The sequence below is a fragment of the Bombina bombina genome, chromosome 4 (assembly GCF_027579735.1).
Source record: "Bombina bombina isolate aBomBom1 chromosome 4, aBomBom1.pri, whole genome shotgun sequence".
In the NCBI taxonomy this organism is placed as follows: domain Eukaryota; kingdom Metazoa; phylum Chordata; class Amphibia; order Anura; family Bombinatoridae; genus Bombina; species Bombina bombina.
In genome coordinates, this window is record NC_069502.1 from 459,946,238 (window position 1) to 459,972,230 (window position 25,993).

The window sequence follows — 25,993 nt, forward strand, 5'->3', positions numbered from 1 at the left end:
TGTTTAACATGTCTGAACTACCAGATAGACTGTGTTCTGAATGTGGGGAAGCCAGAATTCCTATTCATTTAAATAAATGTGATTTATGTGATAATGACAATGATGCCCAAGATGATTCCTCAAGTGAGGGGAGTAAGCATGGTACTGCATCATTCCCTCCTTCGTCTACACGAGTCTTGCCCACTCAGGAGGCCCCTAGTACATCTAGCGCGCCAATACTCCTTACTATGCAACAATTAACGGCTGTAATGGATAATTCTGTCAAAAACATTTTAGCCAAAATGAACCCTTGTCAGCGTAAGCGTGGCTGCTCTGTTTTAGTTACTGAAGAGCATGACGACGCTGATATTAATATCTCTGAAGGGCCCCTAACCCAATCTGAGGGGGCCAGGGAGGTTTTGTCTGAGGGAGAAATTACTGATTTAGGGAACATTTCTCAGCAGGCTGAATCTGATGTGATTACATTTAAATTTAAATTGGAACATCTCCGCATTTTGCTTAAGGAGGTATTATCCACTCTGGATGATTGTGAAAATTTAGTCATCCCAGAGAAACTATGTAAAATGGACAAGTTCCTAGAGGTGCCGGGGCTCCCAGAAGCTTTTCCTATACCCAAGCGGGTGGCGGACATTGTTAATAAAGAATGGGAAAGGCCCGGTATTCCTTTCGTCCCTCCCCCCATATTTAAAAAATTGTTTCCTATGGTCGACCCCAGAAAGGACTTATGGCAGTCAGTCCCCAAGGTCGAGGGAGCGGTTTCTACTTTAAACAAACGCACCACTATTCCCATAGAGGATAGTTGTGCTTTCAAAGATCCTATGGATAAAAAATTAGAAGGTTTGCTTAAAAAGATGTTTGTTCAGCAGGGTTACCTTCTACAACCCATTTCATGCATTGTCCCTGTCACTACTGCCGCATATTTCTGGTTTGATGAACTGCTTAAGGTGCTCGATAGTGACTCTCCTCCTTATGAGGAGATTATGGACAGAATCAATGCTCTCAAATTGGCTAATTCTTTCACTCTAGACGCCTCTTTGCAATTGGCTAAGTTAGCGGCTAAGAACTCTGGGTTTGCTATTGTGGCGCGCAGAGCGCTTTGGTTGAAATCTTGGTCGGCTGATGCGTCTTCCAAGAACAAGCTACTAAACATTCCTTTCAAGGGGAAAACGTTGTTTGGTCCTGACTTGAAAGAGATTATCTCTGATATCACTGGGGGTAAGGGCCACGCCCTTCCTCAGGATCGGCCTTTCAAGGCAAAAAATAGACCTAATTTTCGTCCCTTTCGTAAAAACGGACCAGCCCAAGGTGCTACGTCCTCTAAGCAAGAGGGTAATACTGCTCAGGCCAAGCCAGCTTGGAGACCAATGCAAGGCTGGAACAAGGGAAAGCAGGCCAAGAAACCTGCCACTGCTACCAAGACAGCATGAAATATTGGCCCCCGATCCGGGACCGGATCTGGTGGGGGGCAGACTCTCTCTCTTCGCTCAGGCTTGGGCAAGAGATGTTCTGGATCCTTGGGCGCTAGAAATAGTCTCCCAGGGTTATCTTCTGGAATTCAAGGGACTTCCCCCAAGGGGGAGGTTCCACAGGTCGCAGTTGTCTTCAGACCACATAAAAAGACAGGCGTTCTTACATTGTGTAGAAGACCTGTTAAAAATGGGAGTGATTCATCCGGTTCCATTAAGAGAACAAGGGATGGGGTTCTACTCCAATCTGTTCATAGTTCCCAAAAAAGAGGGAACGTTCAGACCAATCCTAGATCTCAAGATCTTAAACAAATTTCTCTAGGTCCCATCGTTCAAGATGGAAACCATTCGAACTATCCTTCCTTCCATCCAGGAAGGTCAATTCATGACCACGGTGGATTTAAAGGATGCGTATCTACATATTCCTATCCACAAGGAACATCATCGGTTCCTAAGGTTTGCATTCCTGGACAAACATTACCAGTTCGTGGCGCTTCCTTTCGGATTAGCCACTGCTCCAAGGATTTTCACAAAGGTACTAGGGTCCCTTCTAGCGGTGCTAAGACCAAGGGGCATTGCAGTAGTACCTTACCTGGACGACATTCTGATTCAAGCGTCGTCCCTTCCTCAAGCAAAGGCTCACACGGACATTGTCCTGGCCTTTCTCAGATCTCACGGCTGGAAAGTGAACGTGGAAAAGAGTTCTCTATCCCCGTCAACAAGGGTTCCCTTCTTGGGAACAATTATAGACTCCTTAGAAATGAGGATCTTTCTAACAGAGGCCAGAAAAACAAAGCTTCTGGACTCTTGTCGGATACTTCATTCCGTTCCTCTTCCTTCCATAGCTCAGTGCATGGAAGTGATCGGGTTGATGGTGGCGGCGATGGACATAGTTCCTTTTGCGCGCATTCATCTAAGACCATTACAACTGTGCATGCTCAGTCAGTGGAATGGGGACTATACAGACTTGTCTCCGAAGATACAAGTAAATCAGAGGACCAGAGACTCACTCCGTTGGTGGCTGTCCCTGGACAATCTGTCTCAAGGGATGATGTTCCACAGACCAGAGTGGGTCATTGTCACGACCGACGCCAGTCTGATAGGCTGGGGCGCGGTCTGGGGATCCCTGAAAGCTCAGGGTCTTTGGTCTCGGGAAGAATCTCTTCTACCGATAAATATTCTGGAACTGAGAGCGATATTCAATGCTCTCCAGGCCTGGCCCCAGCTTGCGAGGACCAGGTTCATACGGTTTCAATCAGACAACATGACGACTGTTGCGTACATCAACCATCAGGGGGGAACAAGGAGTTCCCTAGCGATGGAAGAAGTAACCAAAATTATTCTTTGGGCGGAGTCTCACTCCTGCCACCTGTCTGCTATCCACATCCCAGGAGTGGAAAATTGGGAAGCGGATTTTCTGAGTCGTCAGACATTGCATCCGGGGGAGTGGGAACTCCATCCGGAAATCTTTGCCCAAGTCACTCACCTGTGGGGCATTCCAGACATGGATCTGATGGCCTCTCGTCAGAACTTCAAAGTTCCTTGCTACGGGGCCAGATCCAGGGATCCCAAGGCGGCTCTAGTGGATGCACTAGTAGCACCTTGGACCTTCAATCTAGCTTATGTGTTCCCACCATTTCCTCTCATCCCCAGGCTGATAGCCAGGATCAAGCAGGAGAGGGCGTCGGTGATCTTGATAGCTCCTGCGTGGCCACGCAGGACTTGGTATGCAGATCTGGTGAATATGTCATCGGCTCCACCTTGGAAGCTACCTTTGAGACGAGACCTTCTTGTTCAGGGTCCGTTCGAACATCCGAATCTGGTTTCACTCCAGCTGACTGCTTGGAGATTGAACGCTTGATTTTATCGAAGCGAGGATTCTCAGATTCTGTGATCGATACTCTTGTTCAGGCCAGAAAGCCTGTGACTAGAAAGATTTACCACAAAATTTGGAAAAAATATATCTGTTGGTGTGAATCTAAAGGATTCCCTTGGGACAAGGTTAAGATTCCTAGGATTCTATCCTTCCTTCAAGAAGGATTGGAAAAAGGATTATCTGCAAGTTCCCTGAAGGGACAGATTTCTGCCTTGTCGGTATTACTTCACAAAAAGCTGGCAGCTGTGCCAGATGTTCAAGCCTTTGTTCAGGCTCTGGTTAGAATCAAGCCTGTTTACAAACCTTTGACTCCTCCTTGGAGTCTCAATTTAGTTCTTTCAGTTCTTCAGGGGGTTCCGTTTGAACCCTTACATTCCGTTGATATTAAGTTATTATCTTGGAAAGTTTTGTTTTTAGTTGCGATTTCTTCTGCTAGAAGAGTCTCAGAATTATCTGCTCTGCAGTGTTCTCCTCCTTATCTGGTGTTCCATGCAGATAAGGTGGTTTTACGTACTAAACCTGGTTTTCTTCCAAAAGTTGTTTCTAACAAAAACATTAACCAGGAGATTATCGTACCTTCTCTGTGTCCAAAACCAGTTTCAAAGAAGGAACGTTTGTTGCACAATTTGGATGTTGTTCGCGCTCTAAAATTCTATTTAGATGCTACAAAGGATTTTAGACAAACATCTTCCTTGTTTGTTGTTTATTCAGGTAAAAGGAGAGGTCAAAAAGCAACTTCTACCTCTCTCTCTTTTTGGATTAAAAGCATCATCAGATTGGCTTACGAGACTGCCGGACGGCAGCCTCCCGAAAGAATCACAGCTCATTCCACTAGGGCTGTGGCTTCCACATGGGCCTTCAAGAACGAGGCTTCTGTTGATCAGATATGTAGGGCAGCGACTTGGTCTTCACTGCACACTTTTACCAAATTTTACAAGTTTGATACTTTTGCTTCTTCTGAGGCTATTTTTGGGAGAAAGGTTTTGCAAGCCGTGGTGCCTTCCATTTAGGTGACCTGATTTGCTCCCTCCCTTCATCCGTGTCCTAAAGCTTTGGTATTGGTTCCCACAAGTAAGGATGACGCCGTGGACCGGACACACCTATGTTGGAGAAAACAGAATTTATGTTTACCTGATAAATTTCTTTCTCCAACGGTGTGTCCGGTCCACGGCCCGCCCTGGTTTTTTTAATCAGGTCTGATATTTTATTTTCTTTAACTACAGTCACCACGGTACCATATGGTTTCTCCTATGCAAATATTCCTCCTTAACGTCGGTCGAATGACTGGGGTAGGCGGAGCCTAGGAGGGATCATGTGACCAGCTTTGCTGGGCTCTTTGCCATTTCCTGTTGGGGAAGAGAATATCCCACAAGTAAGGATGACGCCGTGGACCGGACACACCGTTGGAGAAAGAAATTTATCAGGTAAACATAAATTCTGTTTTTTGATGGCTATTTCCTCGGCTTGGAGAGTCTCTGAGCTATCTGCCGTACAATGTGATTCTCCTTATCTGATTTTTCATGCAGATAAGGTAGTCCTGCGTACCAAACCTGGGTTTTTACCTAAGGTGGTTTCTAACAAGAATATCAATCAAGAGATTGTTGTTCCATCATTGTGTCCTAATCCTTCTTCAAAGAAGGAACGTCTTTTACATAATCTGGACGTAGTCCGTGCCTTGAAGTTTTACTTACAAGCTACTAAAGATTTTCGTCAAACATCTACCCTGTTTGTCGTTTACTCTGGACAGAGGAGAGTTCAAAAAGCTTCGGCAACCTCTTTCCTTTTGGCTTCGGAGCATAATATGCCTAGCCTATGAGACTGCTGGACAGCAGCCCCCTGAAAGGATTACTGCTCATTCTACTAGAGCTGTGGCTTCCACCTGGGCCTTTAAAAATGAGGCCTCTGTTGAACAGATTTGCAAGGCTGCGACTTGGTCTTCGCTTCACACTTTTTGCAAATTTTACAAATTTGATACTTTTTGCTTCTTCGGAGGCTGTTTTTGGGAGAAAGGTTCTTCAGGCAGTGGTTCCTTCCGCTTAATCCTGCCTTGTCCCTCCCATCATCCGTGTACTTTAGCTTTGGTATTGGTATCCCATAAGTAATGGATGATCCGTGGACTGGATAAACTTAACAAGAGAAAACATAATTTATACTTACCTGATAAATTTATTTCTCTTGTAGTGTATCCAGTCCACAGCCCGCCCTGTCCTTTTAAGGCAGGTCTAAATTTTAATTAAACTACAGTCACCACTGCACCCTATGGTTTCTCCTTTCTCTGTTTGTTTTCGGTCGAATGACTGGATATGACAGTTAAGGGAGGAGCTATATAGCAGCTCTGCTGTGGGCGATCCTCTTGCAACTTCCTGTTGGGAAGGAGAATATCCCATAAGTAATGGATGATCCGTGGACTGGATACACTACAAGAGAAATAAATTTATCAGGTAAGCATAAATTATGTTTTTTATTGAAAATTTCGTTTTTTGAGACACTTTGAAGGTTCCTTTGGGTTTCTTTCAGGGGTTGTTACCCACATGGCTATTATTAAAACACTTAGGAGTGGTTATTTAGGCCTCACAGCACCGGAGTAAGGTGGGAGGGGCCTAATTTCGCACCTCAGATGCGCAGTTATATTGATTGGAACTTCAGGCTGTTTCACATGGAGGGTCCTGCTACAGTTTGAGGGCCTATAAGAAGCTTTTTTCCCCACAAATCTGGCTCCTAAGGGCAGGTAGGGCCACAGCAGAGCTGTGGCAAGGTGCTGAAGTTGTTTTAACCGGTCTGTTGGCTTACTATCGATCCGGTTTGGGCATTAAGGGGTTAATCGTTTTTATTGCTAGTGGTGCAATCTTACTAATGCTTTAGGTACATACTGTAAAAATTTCGAAAAGTTTGCTGCATTTTTCACTGTTTTGGAAAATTGTGTGCCTTTTTTTTATCTCTTAAAGGCACAGTAACATTTTTTGCAAAGTGTGTTTTTACTTGATTAAAGTGATCTCTAAGCCTGTTTGTCTTACTACTAGTCTGTTAAACATGTCTGACACCAAGGAAAATCCTTGTTCAATGTGTTTAGAAGCCATGGTGGAACCCCCTCTCAGAATGTGTCCCACTTGTACTGATATGTCTATACACTTTAAAGAACATATTGTTGCACTTAAAAATGTGGCCCAAGATGATTCTCAGACAGAAGGTAATGAGGTTAGCCCGTTAACCTCTCCCCAAGTGTTACAACCAGTTACGCCTGCTCAAGCGATGCCTAGCACCTCTAGTGCGTCTAACTCTTTTACCTTTGCAAGACTTGGCGGCAGTTATGGATAATACCCTCTCAGTGTTTTTTTATCTAAACTGACCGTGTTACTTGCAAAGCGTGATAGCTCTGTTTTAAGAACAGATTCTGAGCATTCTGACGCTTTAGTAGCCGTATCCGATATACACTCACAACGCTCTGAAATGGGGGCGAGGGATGTGCTGTCTGAGGGAGAAATTTCAGATTCGGGAAAGGTTGCTCCTCAGACAGACTCAGATACGTTGGCTTTTAAATTTAAACTAGAACACCTCCGCTTATTGCTCAGGGAGGTATTAGTTACTCTGGATGACTGCGACCCTATGGTGGTTCCAGAGAAATTGTGTAAAATGGACAAGTACCTAGAAGTTCCTGTTTACACTGATGTGTTCCCGGTCCCTAAGAGGTTTGCTGATATCGTTATTAGGGAGTGGGATAAACCAGGTATTCCCTTTGTTCCCCCTCCTGTTTTTAAGAAAATGTTCCCCATATCTAACCCCATGCGGGACTCGTGGCAGACGGTCCCTAAGGTGGAGAGGGCTGTTTCTTCACTTGCTAAACGCACAACTATACCAATCGAAGACAGTTGTGCTTTTAAAGACCCTATGGATAAAAAATTAGAGGGTTTACTTAAGAAAATTTTTGTTCAACAAGGTTTTCTTCTCCAACCTATTGCGTGCGTTGTTCCTGTAACCACTGCAGCTGCTTTCTGGTTCGAGGCGCTGGAAGATGCGCTCCAGACGGAGACCTCATATGAGGACATTATGGACAGAATTAAGGCTCTTAAGCTGGCTAATTCTTTTATCACAGATGCCGCTTTCCAACTAGCTAAGTTAGCGGCAAAAAATTCAGGTTTCCCCATATTTTTTTTTTTTTTTTTTTTTTAATTTAAATTTTTATTAAGCAGGTTTGATATACATAACATGCGAACAGACAGTTCAGCTCCATGTGGCTGCAATGTTAAATACAAGTACAAACAAGGAATATAGCTTATTAACTGTGTTCTATAAAGCAGCCAATACATGTATACAGAAAAGGCCTTCGAAAAGTCTGCCTTTAACAGCCGGCCGTCAAATGCTTAGTTAACCTTTTTTAACATCAAAAATTAAGAGACTGAAAGGAAGGAAGGAAGAAAGGGATATTTAGCAGGGAAAAAAGAAAGAGGAAGCCTTCGTACCCGCACCTACTGTTGGGTGTCGCAGTTTCTTAGGTATCTTACTAGTCTTAATGCATACCTTAGGAGGGTGGTGTACTGTACGTCCCAAATACCAGCATGCCATCTCAATGAAAGAGCCTTAAGGTGGGATTTGGAGCATTTCCCAGTATAGTTTTATATTTAAAAACCTGTTGTCTATTTTGCTTGAGATAGGAGTATTCTTCCAACGAGATAAGCTCCTGGGTTCTAGCCGTCCATTCTGCAATTGTTGGGGTAAGGTGAGACTTCCACTTTCTAGGTTTCGCCATTTTAGCGCGCAGGGCGTTATGGCTAAAGTCCTGGTTGGCCGATGTGTCGTCAAAATCCAAACTATTGAACATCCCTTTCAAAGGAAAGACCCTCTTCGGGCCTGAATTGAAAGAGATTATTTCAGAAATCACTGGGGGAAAAGGCCATATTCTCCCCCAGGACAAGCCCTTCAAGACGAAGAACAAACAAAATAATTTTCGTTCCTTTCGGAATTTCAGGAGCGGTCTCGCTTCATCCTCCCCTGCTGCAAAGCAAGAGGGTAACACTTCCCAACCCAGGGCAGCCTGGAAACCTTACCAGGGCTGGAGCAAGGGTAAACAGGCCAAGAAGCCTGCAGCTGCCTCCAAGACAGCATGATGGGGTAGCCCCAGATCCGGGACCGGATCTAGTAGGGGGCAGACTCTCTTCGCTCAGGCCTGGGCAAGAGACGTACACGATCCCTGGGCCTTAGAGATTGTATCCCAGGGATATCTTCTAGAATTCAAGGACTCCCCTCCAAGGGGAAGGTTCCATATTTCTCGTCTGTCTACAGACATGACAAAGAAAGAGGCGTTCTTACGCTGTGTAGAAGACCTACATACAATGGGAGTGATCCACCCAGTTCCAATTGCGGAACAAGGGCTGGGGTTTTACTCAAACCTGTTTGCGGTTCCCAAAAAAGAAGGAACTTTCAGACCAATCCTGGATCTCAAAATTCTAAACAAATTCCTCAGAGTCCCATCATTCAAGATGGAGACAATTTGGACAATCTTACCAATGATCCAGGAGGGTCAATATGACTACTGTGGATCTAAAGGATGCATATCTACACATTCCTATCCACAAAGTTCATCACCAGTTTCTCAGGTTCGCCTTTCTGGACAAGCATTATCAGTTTGTGGCTCTTCCTTTCGGGTTGGTCACTGCTCCCCGAATTTTAACAAAGGTGCTAGGATCCCTCCTGGCGGTGCTAAGACCGCGTGGCATAGCAGTGGCGCCTTATCTAGACGACATCTTAATTCAGGCGTCGACTTTCCAAAGAGCCAAGTCTCACACGGAAATTGTAGTGGCCTTTCTGAGGTCTCACGGGTGGAAGGTGAACATCAAAAAGAGTTCTCTCTCCCCCCTCACAAGAGTTCCCTTCCTAGGAACCCTAATAGACTCGGTAGAAATGAAAATATTTCTGACGGAGGTCAGAAAGGTAAAACCCTTAACTACTTGCCGAGCTCTTCATTCCATTCCTCGGCCATCTGTAGCTCAGTTCGTAACAACCGACGCCAGTCTGTTGGGCTGGGGTGCAGTCTGGGACTCCCTGAAAGCTCAGGGCTTATGGTCTCGGGAAGAAGCTCTTCTCCCGATAAACATTCTGTAACTGAGGGTGATATTCAACGCGCTTCAGGCATGGCCTCAGCTAGCTCCGGCCAAGTTCATCAGATTTCAGTCGGACAACATCACGACTGTAGCCTACATCAATCATCAAGGGGGAACAAGAAGTTCCCTAGCAATGATGGAAGTAACCAAAATAATCAGGTGGGCGGAGGATCACTCTTGCCATCTCTCAGCAATTCACATCCCAGGAGTAGACAACTGGGAGGCGGATTTTCTAAGTAGTCAGACTTTTCACCCGGGGGAGTGGGAACTCCACCCGGAGGTTTTTGCCCAGCTGACTCAGCTATGGGGCACTCCAGAATTGGATCTGATGGCGTCCCGTCAGAACACCAAACTTCCTCTTTACGGGCCCAGGTCCCGGGATCCCCAGGCGGTGTCGATAGATGCTCTAGCAGCGCCTTGGTCCTTCAATCTGGCCTATGTTTTTCCACCGTTTCCTCTCCTCCCGCGTTTGGTTGCCAGAATCAAGCAGGAGAGGGCTTTGGTGATTCTAATAGCGCCTGCGTGGCCACGCAGGACCTGGTATGCAGACCTAGTGGACATGTCATCTGTGCAACCATGGACACTACCAATGAGGCAGGACCTTCTAATACAAGGTCCTTTCAAACATCCAAATCTAATTTCTCTACGTCTGCTTGGGGATTGAACGCCTAATTCTATCAAAGCGTGGTTTCTCTGAGTCGGTTGATACCCTGATTCAGGCTAGAAAGCCTGTCACCAGGAAAATCTACCATAAGATTAGGCGAAAATATCTTTTTTTTGGTGCGAATCCAAGGGTTACTCGTGTAGTAAGGTTAGGATTCCCAGGATTTTGTCTTTTCTCCAAGATGGATTGGAGAAAGGATTATCAGCTAGTTCCTTAAAGGGACAGATATCTGCTTTGTCTATTCTTTTTCACAAACGTCTGGCAGAGGTACCAGACGTTCAAACGTTTAGTCAGGCTTTAGTCAGAATCAAGCCTGTTTATAGACCTGTGGCTCCGCCATGGAGTCTGAATCTAGTTCTTTCAGTTCTGCAAGGGGTTGTTACAGGGCAAACGCAGCAGGATAGAAGTCAATTTGAATTCTGCGACCTCTGATGCTTTGTTGGCTATTTCTGATGTACCCTCACAGGGATCTGAATTGGGGGTCAGGGAACTTCTGTCTGAGGGGGAACTTTCCGATTCGGGAAGTGTTACCTCAGACTGACTCGGACGTCATGGCCTGTCACTTCGGGAGGTTTTAGCGACTCTGGATGACTGTGACCCTATTGTGGTACCACCAGAGAAATTGTGTAAGATGGACAAATATTTAGAGATGCCTGCTTACTCTGATGTTTTTGCGGTTCCTAAGAGAATCTCGGAAATTATTACGCGGGAATGGGAAAGACCGGGTATCCCGTTTCTTTCATGTAATTAGCAAGAGTCCATGAGCTAGTGACGTATGGGATATACATTCCTACCAGGAGGGGCAAAGTTTCCCAAACCTCAAAATGCCTATAAATACACCCCTCACCACACCCACAAATCAGTTTTACAAACTTTGCCTCCTGTGGAGGTGGTGAAGTAAGTTTGTGCTAGATTCTACGTTGATATGCGCTCCGCAGCAGGTTGGAGCCCGGTTTTCCTCTCAGCGTGCAGTGAATGTCAGAGGGATGTGAGGAGAGTATTGCCTATTTGAATTCAATGATCTCCTTCTACGGGGTCTATTTCATAGGTTCTCTGTTATCGGTCGTAGAGATTCATCTCTTACCTCCCTTTTCAGATCGACGATATACTCTTATATATACCATTACCTCTACTGATTCTCGTTTCAGTACTGGTTTGGCTTTCTACTACATGTAGATGAGTGTCCTGGGGTAAGTAAGTCTTATTTTCTGTGACACTCTAAGCTATGGTTGGGCACTTTTTATATAAAGTTCTAAATATATGTGTTTAAACATTTATTTGCCTTGATTCAGGATGTTCAACGTTCCTTATTTCAGACAGTCAATTTCATATTTGGGATAATGCATATGAATAATTCTATTTTTTCTTACCTTAAAATTTGACTTTTTTTCCTGTGGGCTGTTAGGCTCGCGGGGGCTGAAAATGCTTCATTTTATTGCGTCATTCTTGGCGCGGACTTTCTTGGCGCAAAAATTTTCTTGTCATTTCCGGCGTCATACGTGTCGCCGGAAGTTGCGTAATTTTTTTGACGTTTTTGCGCCAAAAAGTGTTGGCGTTACCGGATGTGGCGCCATTTTTGGCGCCAAAAGCATTTAGGCGCCAAATAATGTGGGCGGCTTTTTTGGCGCTAAAAAATTTGCGCGTCATTGTTGTCTCCACAATATTTAAGTCTCATTATTTATTGCTTCTGGTTGCTAGAAGCTTGTTCATTGGCATTTTTTTCCCATTCCTGAAACTGTCATTTAAGGAATTTGATCAATTTTGCTTTATATGTTGTTTTTTCTATTACATATTGCAAAATGTCTCAGATTGTCCCTGAATCAGAAGCCACTTCTGGAAAAACGCTTAACTGAGTTTCAGTTCTACCAGAGCTAAGTTCATTTATTTTAAATGTTATAAATGTTTATCTTTAGCTATGGTTTGTAATAAGATATTATGTTATACTTTTACATGCGGAATCCATTAGTATTTATGCTTTATATATTTTCTTTTCTTACAAGAAATATTTAGAAGACTTATAAGAAATATTTTTCTGATTCTATGTTAAAGGCTTTGTCTGACTTCGTGCCTTCTAATAAAATTTTTAGGTCTTTTTCACTTCTTTTTTAATTATTGAAGTTTCAAATGACCAACAACATACTGATTTATCTTTCTCTGATGTTTTTTTCAGAAATTTTCTTCATCAGATATTGACACTAACAAATCTACTTTTTTATTATTTTTCAATTATTAAAGTACATTTGTTCTTTGTTGAAAAGGTGTTGATTATTTTGGATATTAAGGTAACTAGTTTTTTAAGACTAGCTGACATTATTTCTGCCTATTTCTTTAGAGGTTTTCTTTCCAATTCCCTATACTAGGGAATGGAATAGGCTGAGAATTTTCTTTTATTCCTTCTTCAAAGGTTTTAAACTATATTCTTTGCCAGCAGTTAAATTCAATTTGGAGGGTTCTCCAATTTATTGGGGCTATCTCTACTCCTACTAATTATGCTATTGTTTCTATAGCAAAATAGTATTTATTTTCCTTTAGATGGTTGTATCTTATTTATGGAAAATTATTTAGTTTCAGGTACTTTTCTTGGTCCTGTGATTTATTTGGATATTGCAATTGCTTCATTTTTGTTCTGTTTACTTTAAGATCAAGTATCAGATTTAAGATTTATTTTAGCATTGTTAAAGGAACAACATTTACTAGACTAGGTGCTGTTGCATCTGTCTTGTTGTTTTGCATTTATTGATTATGCAAGTCCACTGTATTGGCTGGTCCTTTAAACCGGACTATCATGCTAATCATTTCATTTGTGTCTTCATTTTATTGAATATTTTCGCAAATGAGGGTTAATCTATGTCTTTAGCTTTTTTAGCTAGAAGAATTTTGTGATTTAAAAAAAAAATAATAATCCATATTTCCTTTGTTCTAAGATAATCAATTATTTGTTTTATAATTGGATTCGATTCTTAACTGTTACTCTGGGCTTCAAGGTTGAGTTCTAAGACTAAAACTTTAAGCTTATACTAGTTAGGAATTCGTTCCTTAATAAGAACAACCAGAGTTCTTTCCCAAGTAACATGTCTATAATTGGAGTTCGAAATCAGCTCCCTAATTTTGCGATGTACGTGCCGTATTCCAGCTTGGCTGGTAAGGGGCAGGTTAAGGCTTCTTTGAAATTTATTTTGTCCAAAATTTCTTTGATTTTATTCCAGCAAGGCTAACACTTTCTTTAACTGTGTTTCTGTCCTATATATTTTGGGTACTGTTGAAGCATGGCTGGGCACCCATGGGGTTCAAGCGCTGCTCAGACCTGGAATCTTCTGGGGTATTTCTTCCAGTTTCTTTTGAGGAACCGGGTTTTGGAGTTTTATTCAAACTATTTTGCCTTTTTATGGTCTTTGATAGCATTATTTGTTTTCATTAGATACAATAAATGCATATTTTCATTCAGATTATTTTCTGAGGATGCGGAATCTCATATGATTCACTTACTCTTCAGGACATAGTTAAAGGATCTTCTTTTCTAAAGCTCTTGATCCCTCACACAAGGGTCACCTTTTTTAGGTTTCCAGATAGTTTGTGTCACTGTCCTTGTCTCTATCAGACAAGGGATAATGTTATTGGGTTCCGTCTATCGGTACCTTTAGTCTCTTATTTCCTTCAGTTGCTATATATGCATAGAAGTTTTAGGTCTTATGGCCACAGCATTGGATTCAATTCCCTTTGCTCATTTTCACTAGAAAGAACCTTTTTCTGTCTTTTATAAGTGTTGTTTCTTCAAGAACATGGTTGGAGGATCAATTTACCAAAAAGTTAGTTTGATTCCTCAGACAAGGGTAACCTTTTTAGGTTTCCTGATGGATTCAGTGTTCTTGATTCTGTCTCTGACGGACAAGAGGCGTCTGAAATTGGTTTCAGCTTATCGAAACCTTCAGTCTCAATCATTCCCTTCGGTAGCCTTATGCATGGAGATTCTAGGTCTTATGACTGCTGCATTGGATGCGATTCCCTTTGCTCGTTTTCACATGCGACCTCTTCAGCTCTGTATGCTGAACCAGTGGTGCAGGGATTATACAAAGATATCTCAATTAATATCTTTAAAACCGATTGTTCGACACTCTCTGACCTGGTGGACAGATCACCATCGTTTAGTTCAGGGGGCTTCTTTTTGTTCCTCCAACCTAGACTGTGATCTCAACAGATGCAAATATGACAGGTTGGGGAGCTGTATGGGGGTTTCTGACAGCACAAGGGGTTTGGGAATCTCAGGAGGTGAGTTTACCAATCAACATTTTCAGAGCTCTTCAGTCGTGGCCTCTTCTAAAGAGAGAGTCGTTCATTTGTTTTTAGACGGACGATGTCACAACCGTGGCATATGTCAATCATCAAGGAGGAACTCACAGTCCTCTGGCTATGAAAGAAGTCTCTCGAATACTTGTATGGGCGGAATCCAGCTCCTGTCTAATTTCTGCGGTTCATATCCCAGGAATAGACAATTGGGAAGCGGATTATCTCAGTCGCCAAACACTACATCCGGGCGAATGGTTTCTTCACCCAGAGGTATTTCTTCAGATTGTTCAAATATGGGGACTTCCAGAAATAGATCTGATGGCTTCTCATCTAAACAAGAAGCTTCCCAGGTATCTGTCCAGATCCAGGGATCCTCAGGCGGAAGTAGTGGATGCATTGTCACTTCCTTGGAAGTATCATCCTGCTTATATCTTTCCGCCTATAGTTCTTTTTCCAAGATTCTAAGGAACGTTCGTTTATTCTGCTGGTGGCTCCAGCATGGCCACAGTTTTTGGTATGCGGATCTTGTCCGGATGGCCACTTGCCAACCGTGGACTCTTCCGTTAAGACCAGACCTTCTATCGCAAGGTCCTTTTTTCCATCAGGTTCTCAAATCCTTCAATTTGAAGGTATGGAGATTGAACACTTGATTCTCAATCATAGAGGTTTCTCTGACTCTGTGATTAATACTATGTTACAGGCTCGTAAAACTGTATCTAGGAAGATATATTATCGAGTCTGGAAGATTTTCATTTCTTGGTGTGTTTCTCATCTTTTTTTCTTGGCATTCTTTTAGAATTCCTAGAATTTTACAGTTTCTTCAGGATGGTTTGGATAAGGTTTGTCTGCAAGTTCCTTGAAAGGTCAAATCTCTGCTCTTTCTGTTCTTTTTTTTCACAGAAAGATTGCTAGTCTTCCTGATATTCATTGTTTTGTACAAGCTTTGGCTCGTATAAAACCTGTTAAGTCAATCTCTCCTCCTTGGAGTTTGAATTTGGTTCTGGGGGCTCTTCAAGCTCCTCTGTTTGAACCTATGCATTCGCTAGACATTAAATTACTTTCTTGGAAAATTTTGTTTCTTTTGGCCATCTCTTCTGCTAGAAGAGTTTCTGAATTATCTGCTCTTTCTTGTGAGTCTACTTTTCTGATTTTTCATCAGGATAAGGCAGTGTTGCGAACTTCTTTTAAATTTTTACCTAAGGTTGTGAATTCTAACAACATTAGTAGAGAAATTGTGGTTCCTTCATTGTGTCCTAATCCTAAGAATTCTAAGGAAAGATCGTTGCATTCTTTGGATGTAGTTAGAGCTTTGAAATATTATGTTGAAGCTACTAAGGATTTCCGAAAGACTTCTAGTCTATTTGTTATCTTTTCCGGTTCTAGGAAAGGTCAGAAGGCTTCTGCCATTTCTTTGGCATCTTGGTTAAAATCTTTGTTTCATCATGCCTATGTCGAGTCGGGTAAAACTCCGCCTCAAAGGATTACAGCTCATTCTACTAGGTCAGTTTCTACTTCCTGGGCGTATAGGAATGAAGCTTCAGTTGATCAGATTTGCAAAGCAGCCACTTGGTCTTCTTTGCATACTTTTACTAAATTCTACCATTTTGATGTGTTTTCTTCTTCTGAAGCAGTTTTTGGTAGAAAAGTACTTTAGGCAGCTGTTTCAGTTTGATTCTTCTGCTTATAATTTCAGTTTTTTTTTTCATTATAAGATTTAAACTTTATTTTGGGTGTGGATTATTTTCAGCAGAATTGGCTGTCTTTATTTTATCCCTCCCTCTCTAGTGACTCTTACGTGGAAGATCCACATCTTGGGTAGTCATTATCCCATACGTCACTAGCTCATGGACTCTTGCTAATTACATGAAAGAAAACATAATTTATGTAAGAACTTACCTGATAAATTCATTTCTTTCATATTAGCAAGAGTCCATGAGGCCCACCCTTTTGTGGTGGTTATGATTTTTTTGTATAAAGCACAATTATTCCAATTCCTTATTTTTTTATGCTTTCGCACTTTTTTCTTATCACCCCACTTCTTGGCTATACGTTAAACTGATTTGTGGGTGTGGTGAGGGGTGTATTTATAGGCATTTTGAGGTTTGGGAAACTTTGCCCCTCCTGGTAGGAATGTATATCCCATACGTCACTAGCTCATGGACTCTTGCTAATATGAAAGAAATGAATTTATCAGGTAAGTTCTTACATAAATTATGTTTTTCACCTTCTAATTTTAAGAAAATGTATCCCATATCAGACAGTGTTCGGAACTCTTGGCAAACAGTCCCTAAGGTGGAGGGAGCTATATCTACCCTGGCTAAGCGTACAACTATTCCTATTGAGGACAGTTGTGCTTTCAAAGACCCTATGGATAAGAAATTGGAGGGTCTTCTAAAAAAGTTATTTATTCATCAGGGTTTCCTTTTACAACAGACGGCCTACATTGTACCAGTTACCACTGCGGCGGCCTTCTGGTTTGACGCCTTAGAAGAGTCTCTTAAGACCGAGACTCCTTTAGAGGAAATTTTAGATAGAATTAAGGCTCTTAAGCTGGCTAATTCTTTTATTACGGATGCCGCCTTTCTGATTGCCAAATTGGCGGCTAAGAATGCCGGATTTGCCATTTTAGAGCGTTATGGTTAAAATCTTGGTCTGCTGATGTGTCATCTAAGTCAAAGCTTTTGGCTATTCCTTTCAAAGGAAAAACCCTATTCGGGCCTGAGTTGAAAGAAATCATTTCTGACATTACGGGAGGTAAGGGTCATCTCCTACCTCAGAATAGAACAGCTAAACTAAGGGGTAAACAAAATTTTCGTTCCTTTCGGAACTTCAAAGGATTCCCCTCTTCCTCTTCTTCCACTAAACAGGAAGGGAATTTTGCTCAGGCCAAGTCTGTCTGGAGACCCAACCAGGCTTGGAACAAGGGTAAACAACCCAAGAAGCCTGCTGCTGCTACCAAGACATTATGAAAGGGGCGGCCCCCGACCCGGGACCGGATCTAGTAGGGGGCAGACTTTCTCTCTTTGCCCAGGCTTGGATAAGAGATGTTCAGGGCCCCTGGACACTGGAAATCGTGTCCCAAGGGTATCAACTGGAATTCAAAAATTCTCTCCCAAGGGGGAGGTTTCTTCTTTCACGATAGTCTGCAGACCAGATAAAAAGAGGCGTGCTTACGTTGTGTAAAAGAGCTCTCTACTATGGGAGTAATTTGTCCCGTTCCAATACTGGAACAGGGGCAGGGGTTTTACTCAAATCTTTTCGTGGTCCCCAAAAAAGAGGGCACGTTTCTACCTATTTTAGATCTAAAAAGTCTAAACAAGTTTCTCAGAGTCCCATCCTTCAAGATGGAGACTATTCAAACAATTTTGCCATTGATCCAGGAGGGTCAATATATGACTACCGTGGACTTGAAGGATGCATATCTTCATATTCCTATCCACAAGGATCATCAACAGTTCCTAAGGTTTGCCTTCCTGGACAAACATTTTCAGTTTGTGGCTCTTCCCTTTGGGTTGGCCACAGCACCCAGGATCTTCACGAAGGTTCTAGGGTCACTTCTGGCGGTTCTCAGGCCGCAGGGCATTGCAGTGGCGCCTTATCTGGACAATATTCTGATCCAGGCATCTTACCATCTTACAAAATCTCATACAGACATGGTTCTGTCCTTTCTGAGGACTCACGGGTGGAAGGTGAATCTAGAAAAGAGTTCATTACTTCCAGAGACAAGGGTTCCCTTCTTGGGAACTCTAATAGATTCCATATCCATCAAAATAATTTTGACGTAGGTCAGAAAGTTAAAGATTCTGAATACATGCCGAGCCCTTCAGTCCAATCCTCGGCCATCAGTGGCTCAGTGCATGGAGGTAATTTGATTGATGGTGGCGGCAATGGACATCATTCCGTTTGCTTGTTTTCATCTCAGACCGCTACAACTAATGTGCCTCTCAGGGTACGGTCCTTCAAAATGTAAACCATTGGTTCCATTCTTCCTTTGGTCCAAGAGGGTCAGTTCATGACGACCATAGACATGAAGGACGCGTATCTTCATGTTCCTATCCATAGGGATCATCAAATTTCCTGAAATTTGCCTTTCTAGAAAAACACTTTCAGTTTGGACTTGCCACAGGTCCCAGAATGTTCTCAAAGGTTCTGGGGGCTCTCTTGGCAGTGATCAGGTCTCGGGGAATTGCCGTGGCGCCATACCTTGACGGCATATAGGTTCAGGCGCCATTTTTTCAACAAGCAAACTCTCATACAGAGATCTTGTTGTCTTTTCTACGTTGCCATGGAAAGTGAATCTGGAATAGAGTTCCCTTGTTTCAGCTACAAGGGTGGTTTTCTTAGGGACCATAAAAGATTCCCTATCTATGAAAATGTTGACGGAGGTCAGAAAATCCAAAATTCCCTCTCCTTGCCTCTCTTCAGTCTAGTGTTCTGCCATCAGTGGCTCAATGTATGGAGGCAATTGGTCTGATGGTTGCTTCCATGGACATCTTTCCCTTTGCTCAATTCCATTTCAGAGCTCTGCAATTATGCATGCTCAGACAATGGAACAGAGACCATTCATATCTGTCTCAGAGGATAGATCTAGACCAGTTGACACTCTTTCCCATGGTGGCTTTCTCAGGACCATCAGTCTCAGGGCACATGCTTCGGGAGACCTTCCTGGGTGATTGTGACCACGGACGCCAGCCTGCTAGGCTGGGGAGCAGTCTGGGACTGTGGACTCGGGAGGAGTCTGCTCTCCCCATCAACATCTTGGAGTTGAGAGCGATTTACAATGCTCTGATGGCTTGGCCTCAGTTGTCTTTAGCCCGGTTTATCAGGGTTTAGTCGGACAACATCACCTCAGTGGCTTACATCAACCACCAGGGAGGAACTCTGAGTTCCTCAGCCATGAAGGAGGTGGCACAGATTATTCAGTGGGCTCACAATTGTCTGCCATCCACATTCCTGGAGTGGACAACTGGGAAGTGGATTTCCTGAGCAGACAGACATTTTATCCCGGGGAGTGGGCTTTCCATCCGGAGGTGTCCTCCAGGTTAACCCTCAAATGGGGGGTGCCGAAGTTGGATATGATGGCGTCTCTGCAGAACGCCAAGCTTTCAAGGTACGGTTTAAGGTCAAGATCCTCAGGCCGCTCTGATAGATGCTCTGGCGGTTCCTTGGGATTTCGGTCTAGCATACCCGTTTCCTCCGTTTGCGCTCCTTCCACGAGTTATTGCTCGTATCAAACAAGAGAGAGCGTCAGTAATTCTAATAGCTCCTGCATGGCCTTGCAGGATCTGGTATGCAGACCTAGTGAAGATGTCTTCTCGGCCGCCTTGAGGTGTCCTCTGAGGAAGTACCTTCTAACTCTGGGTCCATTCCTCCATCCAAATCTCGTTTTTCTGAAGCGCACTGCTTGGAGATTGAATGTTTAGTTCTGTTTAAGCGTGGATTTTCTGAGTCGGTCATTAAGACCATGATCCAGGCTCGCGAGCCTGTTACTCGAAAAATTTACCATAAGGTATGGCGTAAATACCTTTTTTATTGGTGTAAATCTAAGGGCTACTCTTGGCGTTGGGTCAGGATTCCTAGAATATTTTTTCTCCAGTAAGGTCTGGAGAAAGGGTTGTCAGTCAGTTCTCTGAAAGGTCAGATTTCTGAATTATCTATTTTTTTTACACAAGGGTCTGGCGGATGTGACAGATGTTCAATCTTTTTGTCAGGCCCTGGTCAGAATCAGGCCTGTTTTTAAACCTGTTGCTCCTTGTTCTTAAAGTTTTGCAGCAGGCTCCGTTTGAGCCAATACATTCCATAGATATATAAAGTTGCTATCTTGGAAGGTTTTGTTTTTTATTGCTATCTCTTCTGCTCGGAGCGTTTTGGAACTCTAGGCTTTGCAGTGTGATTCGCCTTACCTTATGATTTGGTATGCCGATCTGGTGGACATGTCATCCCTGACACCTTGTAGTCTTCCATTGAGGAAGGATCTTCTAATTCAAGGACCCTTCCTTCACCCAAATCTAGTTTCTCTGAAGCTGACTGCTTGGAGATTGAACGCTTAATCCTTTCCAAGCAGGGGTTTTCTGATCCGGTCATAGAGACCTTGATTCAGGCGCGTAAACCTGTGACTAGAAAATTATACCATACGATATGGCGTAAATATCTTTATTGGTGTGAATCCAAGGGCTACTCATGGAGTAGTTAGGATTCCCAGAATTTTGTCCTTTCTTCAAGAAGGTTTGGAGAAGGGTATATCGACAAGTTCCCTAAAGGGTCAGATCTCTGCCTTATCTATTTTGTTGCACAAGCGTCTGGCAGATGTCCCTGATGTTCAAATTTTTTTTGTCAGGCCTTGGTTAGGATCAGGCCTGTGTTCAAACCAGTTACTCCTCCTTGGAGTCTGAATTTAGTTCTTAAGGTTCTTCAAGGGGCTCCGTTTGAGCCTATGCATTCCTTAGATATTAAGTTATCTTGGAAAGTTTTATTTCTTGTTAATATTTCTTCAGCTCAAAGAGTATCTGAGCTTTCAGCGTTGCAATACAATTCGCCTTACTTTATTTTCCATTCGGATAAGGTAGTTTTACGTACTAAACTAGGGTTCCTTCCTAAGGTTGTTTCAGACAGGAATATTAATCAGGAAATTGTTGTGTCCTAATCCTTCTTCTCAGAAGGAACGTCTTCTGCACAATTTGGACGTAGTCTGTGCTTTAAAGTTTTACTTACAAGCAACCAAAGACTTTAGTCAGTCTTCTTCTGTTTGTAATTTTCTCTGGAAAACCTAAGGGTCAGAAAGCTACGGCTACCTCCTTTCTTTTTGATTGAAGAGTATCATCCGCTTTGCATATGAGACTGCTAGACAGCAGCCTCCTGAAAGAGTTGCTGCTCATTCCACTAGGGTGGTTGCTTCCTCATGGGCATTCAAAAATGAAGCTTCTGTAGAACAGATTTGCAAGGCTGCAACTTGGTCTTCTCTTCACACTTTTTCTAAATTTTGCAAATTTGATACTTTTGCCTTGGCTGAGGCTGCTTTTAGGAGAAAGGTTCTTCAAGCAGTGGTGCCTTCCGTTTAGGTTTCCTGTCTTGTCCCTCCCTTATCATCTGTGTACTCTATCTTTGGTATTGTATCCCACAAGTAAGGATGATGATCCGTGGACTCATCGTGTCTTTAAAAAGAAAATTTATGCTTACCTGATAAATTTGTTTCTTTTTAGACATGAGTCCACGGCCCGCCCTGTTCTTTTAAGACGGGTTATTATGTTTGTAAACTTCAGACCCCTATGCACCTTGGCTCTTCCTAACTTTGGTTGAATGACTGGAGTGGGAGGGAAGGCAGGAGCTATTTAACAGCTCTGCTGTGGTGCTCTTTGCCGCCTCCTGCTGACCAGGAGGTGTAATCCCACAAGAATGATGATCCGTGGACTCATCGTGTCTAAAAAGAAACAAATTTATCAGGTAAGCATACATTTTCTCTCCCCCCCCCCCCTTTCCTCCTCTGCTACTTTTTATTGCTCTTGTTGCTTGGCTGTACTTCAAACTAGTTTACCAGTGAGGTGAGAGGTTTTATAGAGCTCTTGGGGTTTGGGAATCTTTGCTGCCTCCTAGGGGCACGGAAAGAATAATTCCCAGGAGTAATGGATCATTGACTCACCATCATGAAATAAATTAATTTATCAGGTAAGCATAAATTGGTTTTGGTTTTTTTATTTATAATTTATGCTTCATAATTCATTGCATTTCAAAAATATCTGTATACAAAAAACTAAAAAAATTTCAAAGCATTAAAACGTTGGCTATGTTAGAAAAATAATTGTTTTGTAGTCCTTGACATGCCACTTGAATATTAAACTTGCTACCTTTGCAATGGTCAATTAAGAACAGATATAAAAGTGCTCCTGCACATATCAACCAGTCACTATGCAGCATGCAGGCGTGTCTGGGTTTTGCATTTCCTGGAATGCTACTCAGGGGCAGTGGAAACACTACAGTTTTTAGGGCGGGCTGAATTACTGGAAGAACAAGCAAAATTAAATCATAAAAGTTTATTTTAATGATGCATAACATTTTTTTTATTGCAAATTCCATTTTGAGTTCAATGTCCTTTTTTTTTTTTTTTTTTTTTTTCCTTAATTTTAATGATCATAAAATGGTTGAGGACCCCTCTCCTATTTTCAGGGCAGGTACTCAGCGCACATGTGTCTGGCCGGGTAGTTATGAAAAGCTACCTGAGTGGTATGCCGGAATGCAAATTTGGAATGAATGATAAGATTGTCATTGAAAAACAAGGCAAAGGAACTGCTGATGAGACGGGCAAGACGTGAGTATAGCAAACAGTCTTGGAAAAGAGAGGTTTCTTGTTAATGTAGAATATCACTTTCACATTTTTGACTTTACAGCATTCACTTGAATATGAGAATATAACAAGCAATGCCAAAAAATATATAAATTAAAATTATATTTATTTATTTATTTATATATATATATATATATATATATATATATATATATATATATATATATATATATATATATATATATATATATATATATATATTCACCTGAATATTTAAACAGTTGATCATGTACAAGTACATTGCTTGACTGGCGCACATAGGTTTTCATTGCCCATGTTTGTTTCTGGATTGTCAAATTTATTATTTTATTTTTTTGCAAGCTCGGTGCTTCCAAAGTCTTGTAATTTTTATTTTTAGGTGTCCTAGCTTGCAAGCACTGCTTCCAATACTTTGTCATATGGCTGAACCTATTTAGCAACACACACACCTATTTTATATATGTATATAGCACTTTCTTATATCTTTCCTTCCCTTCTCTCTACTTCTCTTTTAAATTGCATCTATATTGTATCAGTTGTGTATGTCCTAATCACTGAAATTTTATTCAAGGAACATAAAAAATATATATACACAAAAATATATATATATATATATATATATATATATATATATATATATATATATATATATATATATATATATATATATATATATATATATATATATATATATATATATACACACATACACACATACACACATACACACATACACACACATACACACATACACACACATACACACACATACACACACATACACACACACATACACACATACACACACACATACACACACATATACACATACATACACATACATACACATATACACATATACACACACATATACACACATATACACACACATATACACATATACACATATACACACACATATACACATATACACACATATATACATACATATACACATATACACATATATACATACATATACACATATACACATATATACATACATATACACATATACACATATATACATACATATACACATACACACACATACACACGTGTGAAAATGTATCAATCCTAGATAATGGGGATTTTTTTTTTCCGTTTTGTGTAAACTAATTACTGTGTATATATGGAATACTTATGTCTTGTTAGGGGCAAACAATCCATTGCCATAGATGACTGTACATTCCACCAGTGTGTCCGTCTCAGCAAGTTTGACTCTGAGCGCAGCATTAGTTTCATACCTCCAGATGGAGAGTTTGAGCTGATGAGGTAGGTTTTCTTATTTCTTACTCTTCCTTATTTTACATATCATTCAAGTTTTTTAAACAATGAGGCAGAGTAATTATTCATGGTGTTGATTATTTTTATAACCATGACTAACATTCTACCTGTAGGTACCGTACCACAAAAGACATAATTTTGCCATTCCGTGTTATTCCTCTTGTGCGTGAAGTGGGTCGTACAAAACTGGAGGTTAAGGTGGTTATTAAATCAAATTTCAAGCCCTCCTTGCTCGCCCAAAAAATTGAGGTAAGAAAAGTTGATTTAGAAATACAATATTTAAAGACATGCTTCTACCTGATTATAATGGGCACACTTTCAATCTAAACTTTCATATGCCACATACGTATTTTAGACTTTTGACCTAGAAATAGATACATAATAGTTTAGTACAGGGGTTGACAAATTTGTTTAACATTTAGGAGCCAGTGATACTTTTAGGAGCCAGTCAGTGCTATTTGTATATATAAATATGGAGAATAACCCAAAAAGTTATAAGCCAGAGGTAACTTTCTAGGAGCCAGTGGCTACCTGGCTCTTGGGTATGTCGGGGCCCTGGTTTAGTAGGCTTGCTGCTCCTGTTCTGATTTTCTTTCTAATGACACGATGAGTCCACGGATCATCTAATTACTAATGGTGTATATATATCACTCCTGCCCAGCAGGAGGCGGCAAAGAGCACCACAGCAAAGCTGTTAAATATCACCTCCCTTCCACCCCAGTCATTCTCTATGCCTATGTTAGAGCAAGGAAGTGGTAAAGTTAGGTGTTAGAAAAGATCCTTCAAGCAAGATTTTGTTATTTTTAAGTAGTGCAAGATTGTTCTGCTTTGTCCTAGGGTGTAGCCGTAGTTCACATCAGTCTCTTCAGTAGAGCAGTAGTGGCTTTAGAGCAGTGGGAACTTGTGCGACATAATTCTCACTGCGCCTCCCATATACTGATGCTGCCCTAACTCTGAAAGCCTGAGTAAAAATACTCGGTCTTTTTCTCTCTTTTTTTTTTACAGGCCCATGTGAGGGAGAGGACCTCTCAAACCTGGTGAACTGCCTTGCTGTCTCTCAGATTGAGGTAAGTGCTGACTTAAATTTTTGTGGGATTATAGAGAGACGCAGAAAAAGTTGGGCACTGTATTTCAAAGGATGGGACACATACAAAGGCTCAGTGGAGTTTGGGCACTTTATTTTCAAAGACATATATTCTCCTATAGACGCAGGTGACACTATATATGAAGACCGCTTAGATGCAGGCACTGGGGCTAGAAAAAGTTTTATATGCTAGGCTCTACATTGTTGGTGGTTTCACTACTCCCGGCGGTTTTACTTATCTGAAACAATATGCCGACCGGGAGATTATTTTTTTGCGACGCCCACGATGGGCGGAGCTAGGGGAGGCAGCAATTTGTGTTGGGCGCCTTTTTCCCTCACTTCCTAGTGATCGGAAGGGGAAGTAGTACAGTAGCTATTTCTATTATGCATACTCTTTCTTTCATGTAATTAGCAAGATTCCATGAGCTAGTGACGTATGGGATATACATTCCTACCAGGAGGGGCAAAGTTTCCCAAACCTTAAAATGCCTATAAATACACCCCTCACCACACCCACAATTCAATTTTACAAACTTTGCCTCCCATGGAGGTGGTGAAGTAAGTTTGTGCTAGATTCTTCGTTGATATGCGCTTCGCAGCAGGCTGGAGCCCGGTTTTCCTCTCAGTGTGCAGTGAATGTCAGAGGGATGTGAAGAGAGTATTGCCTATTTGAATTCAATGATCTCCTTCTACGGGGTCTATTTCATAGGTTCTCTGTTATCGGTCGTAGAGATTCATCTCTTACCTCCCTTTTCAGATCGACGATATACTCTTATATATACCATTTCCTCTACTGATTCTCGTTTCAGTACTGGTTTGGCTTTCTACTATATGTAGATGAGTGTCCTGGGGTAAGCAAGTCTTATTTTCTATGACACTCTAAGCTATGGTTGGGCACTTTTATATAAAGTTCTAAATAT

General features: G+C 41.8%; 1 protein-coding gene across 2 annotated transcripts in view; it reads left to right on the plus strand.

The window, feature by feature from the left end:
* The window catches only part of AP2M1 (adaptor related protein complex 2 subunit mu 1), a 237,324-nt gene that overhangs the window by 131,860 nt on the left and 79,471 nt on the right, over nt 1-25,993 (plus strand). For both annotated transcript variants that reach the window (XM_053710328.1, XM_053710329.1), the window contains exons 6-8: nt 22,546-22,687; nt 23,858-23,977; nt 24,103-24,238. In XM_053710328.1, the coding sequence (XP_053566303.1) occupies nt 22,546-22,687; nt 23,858-23,977; nt 24,103-24,238 (398 nt within the window). The remainder of the gene's footprint in view (nt 1-22,545; nt 22,688-23,857; nt 23,978-24,102; nt 24,239-25,993) is intronic.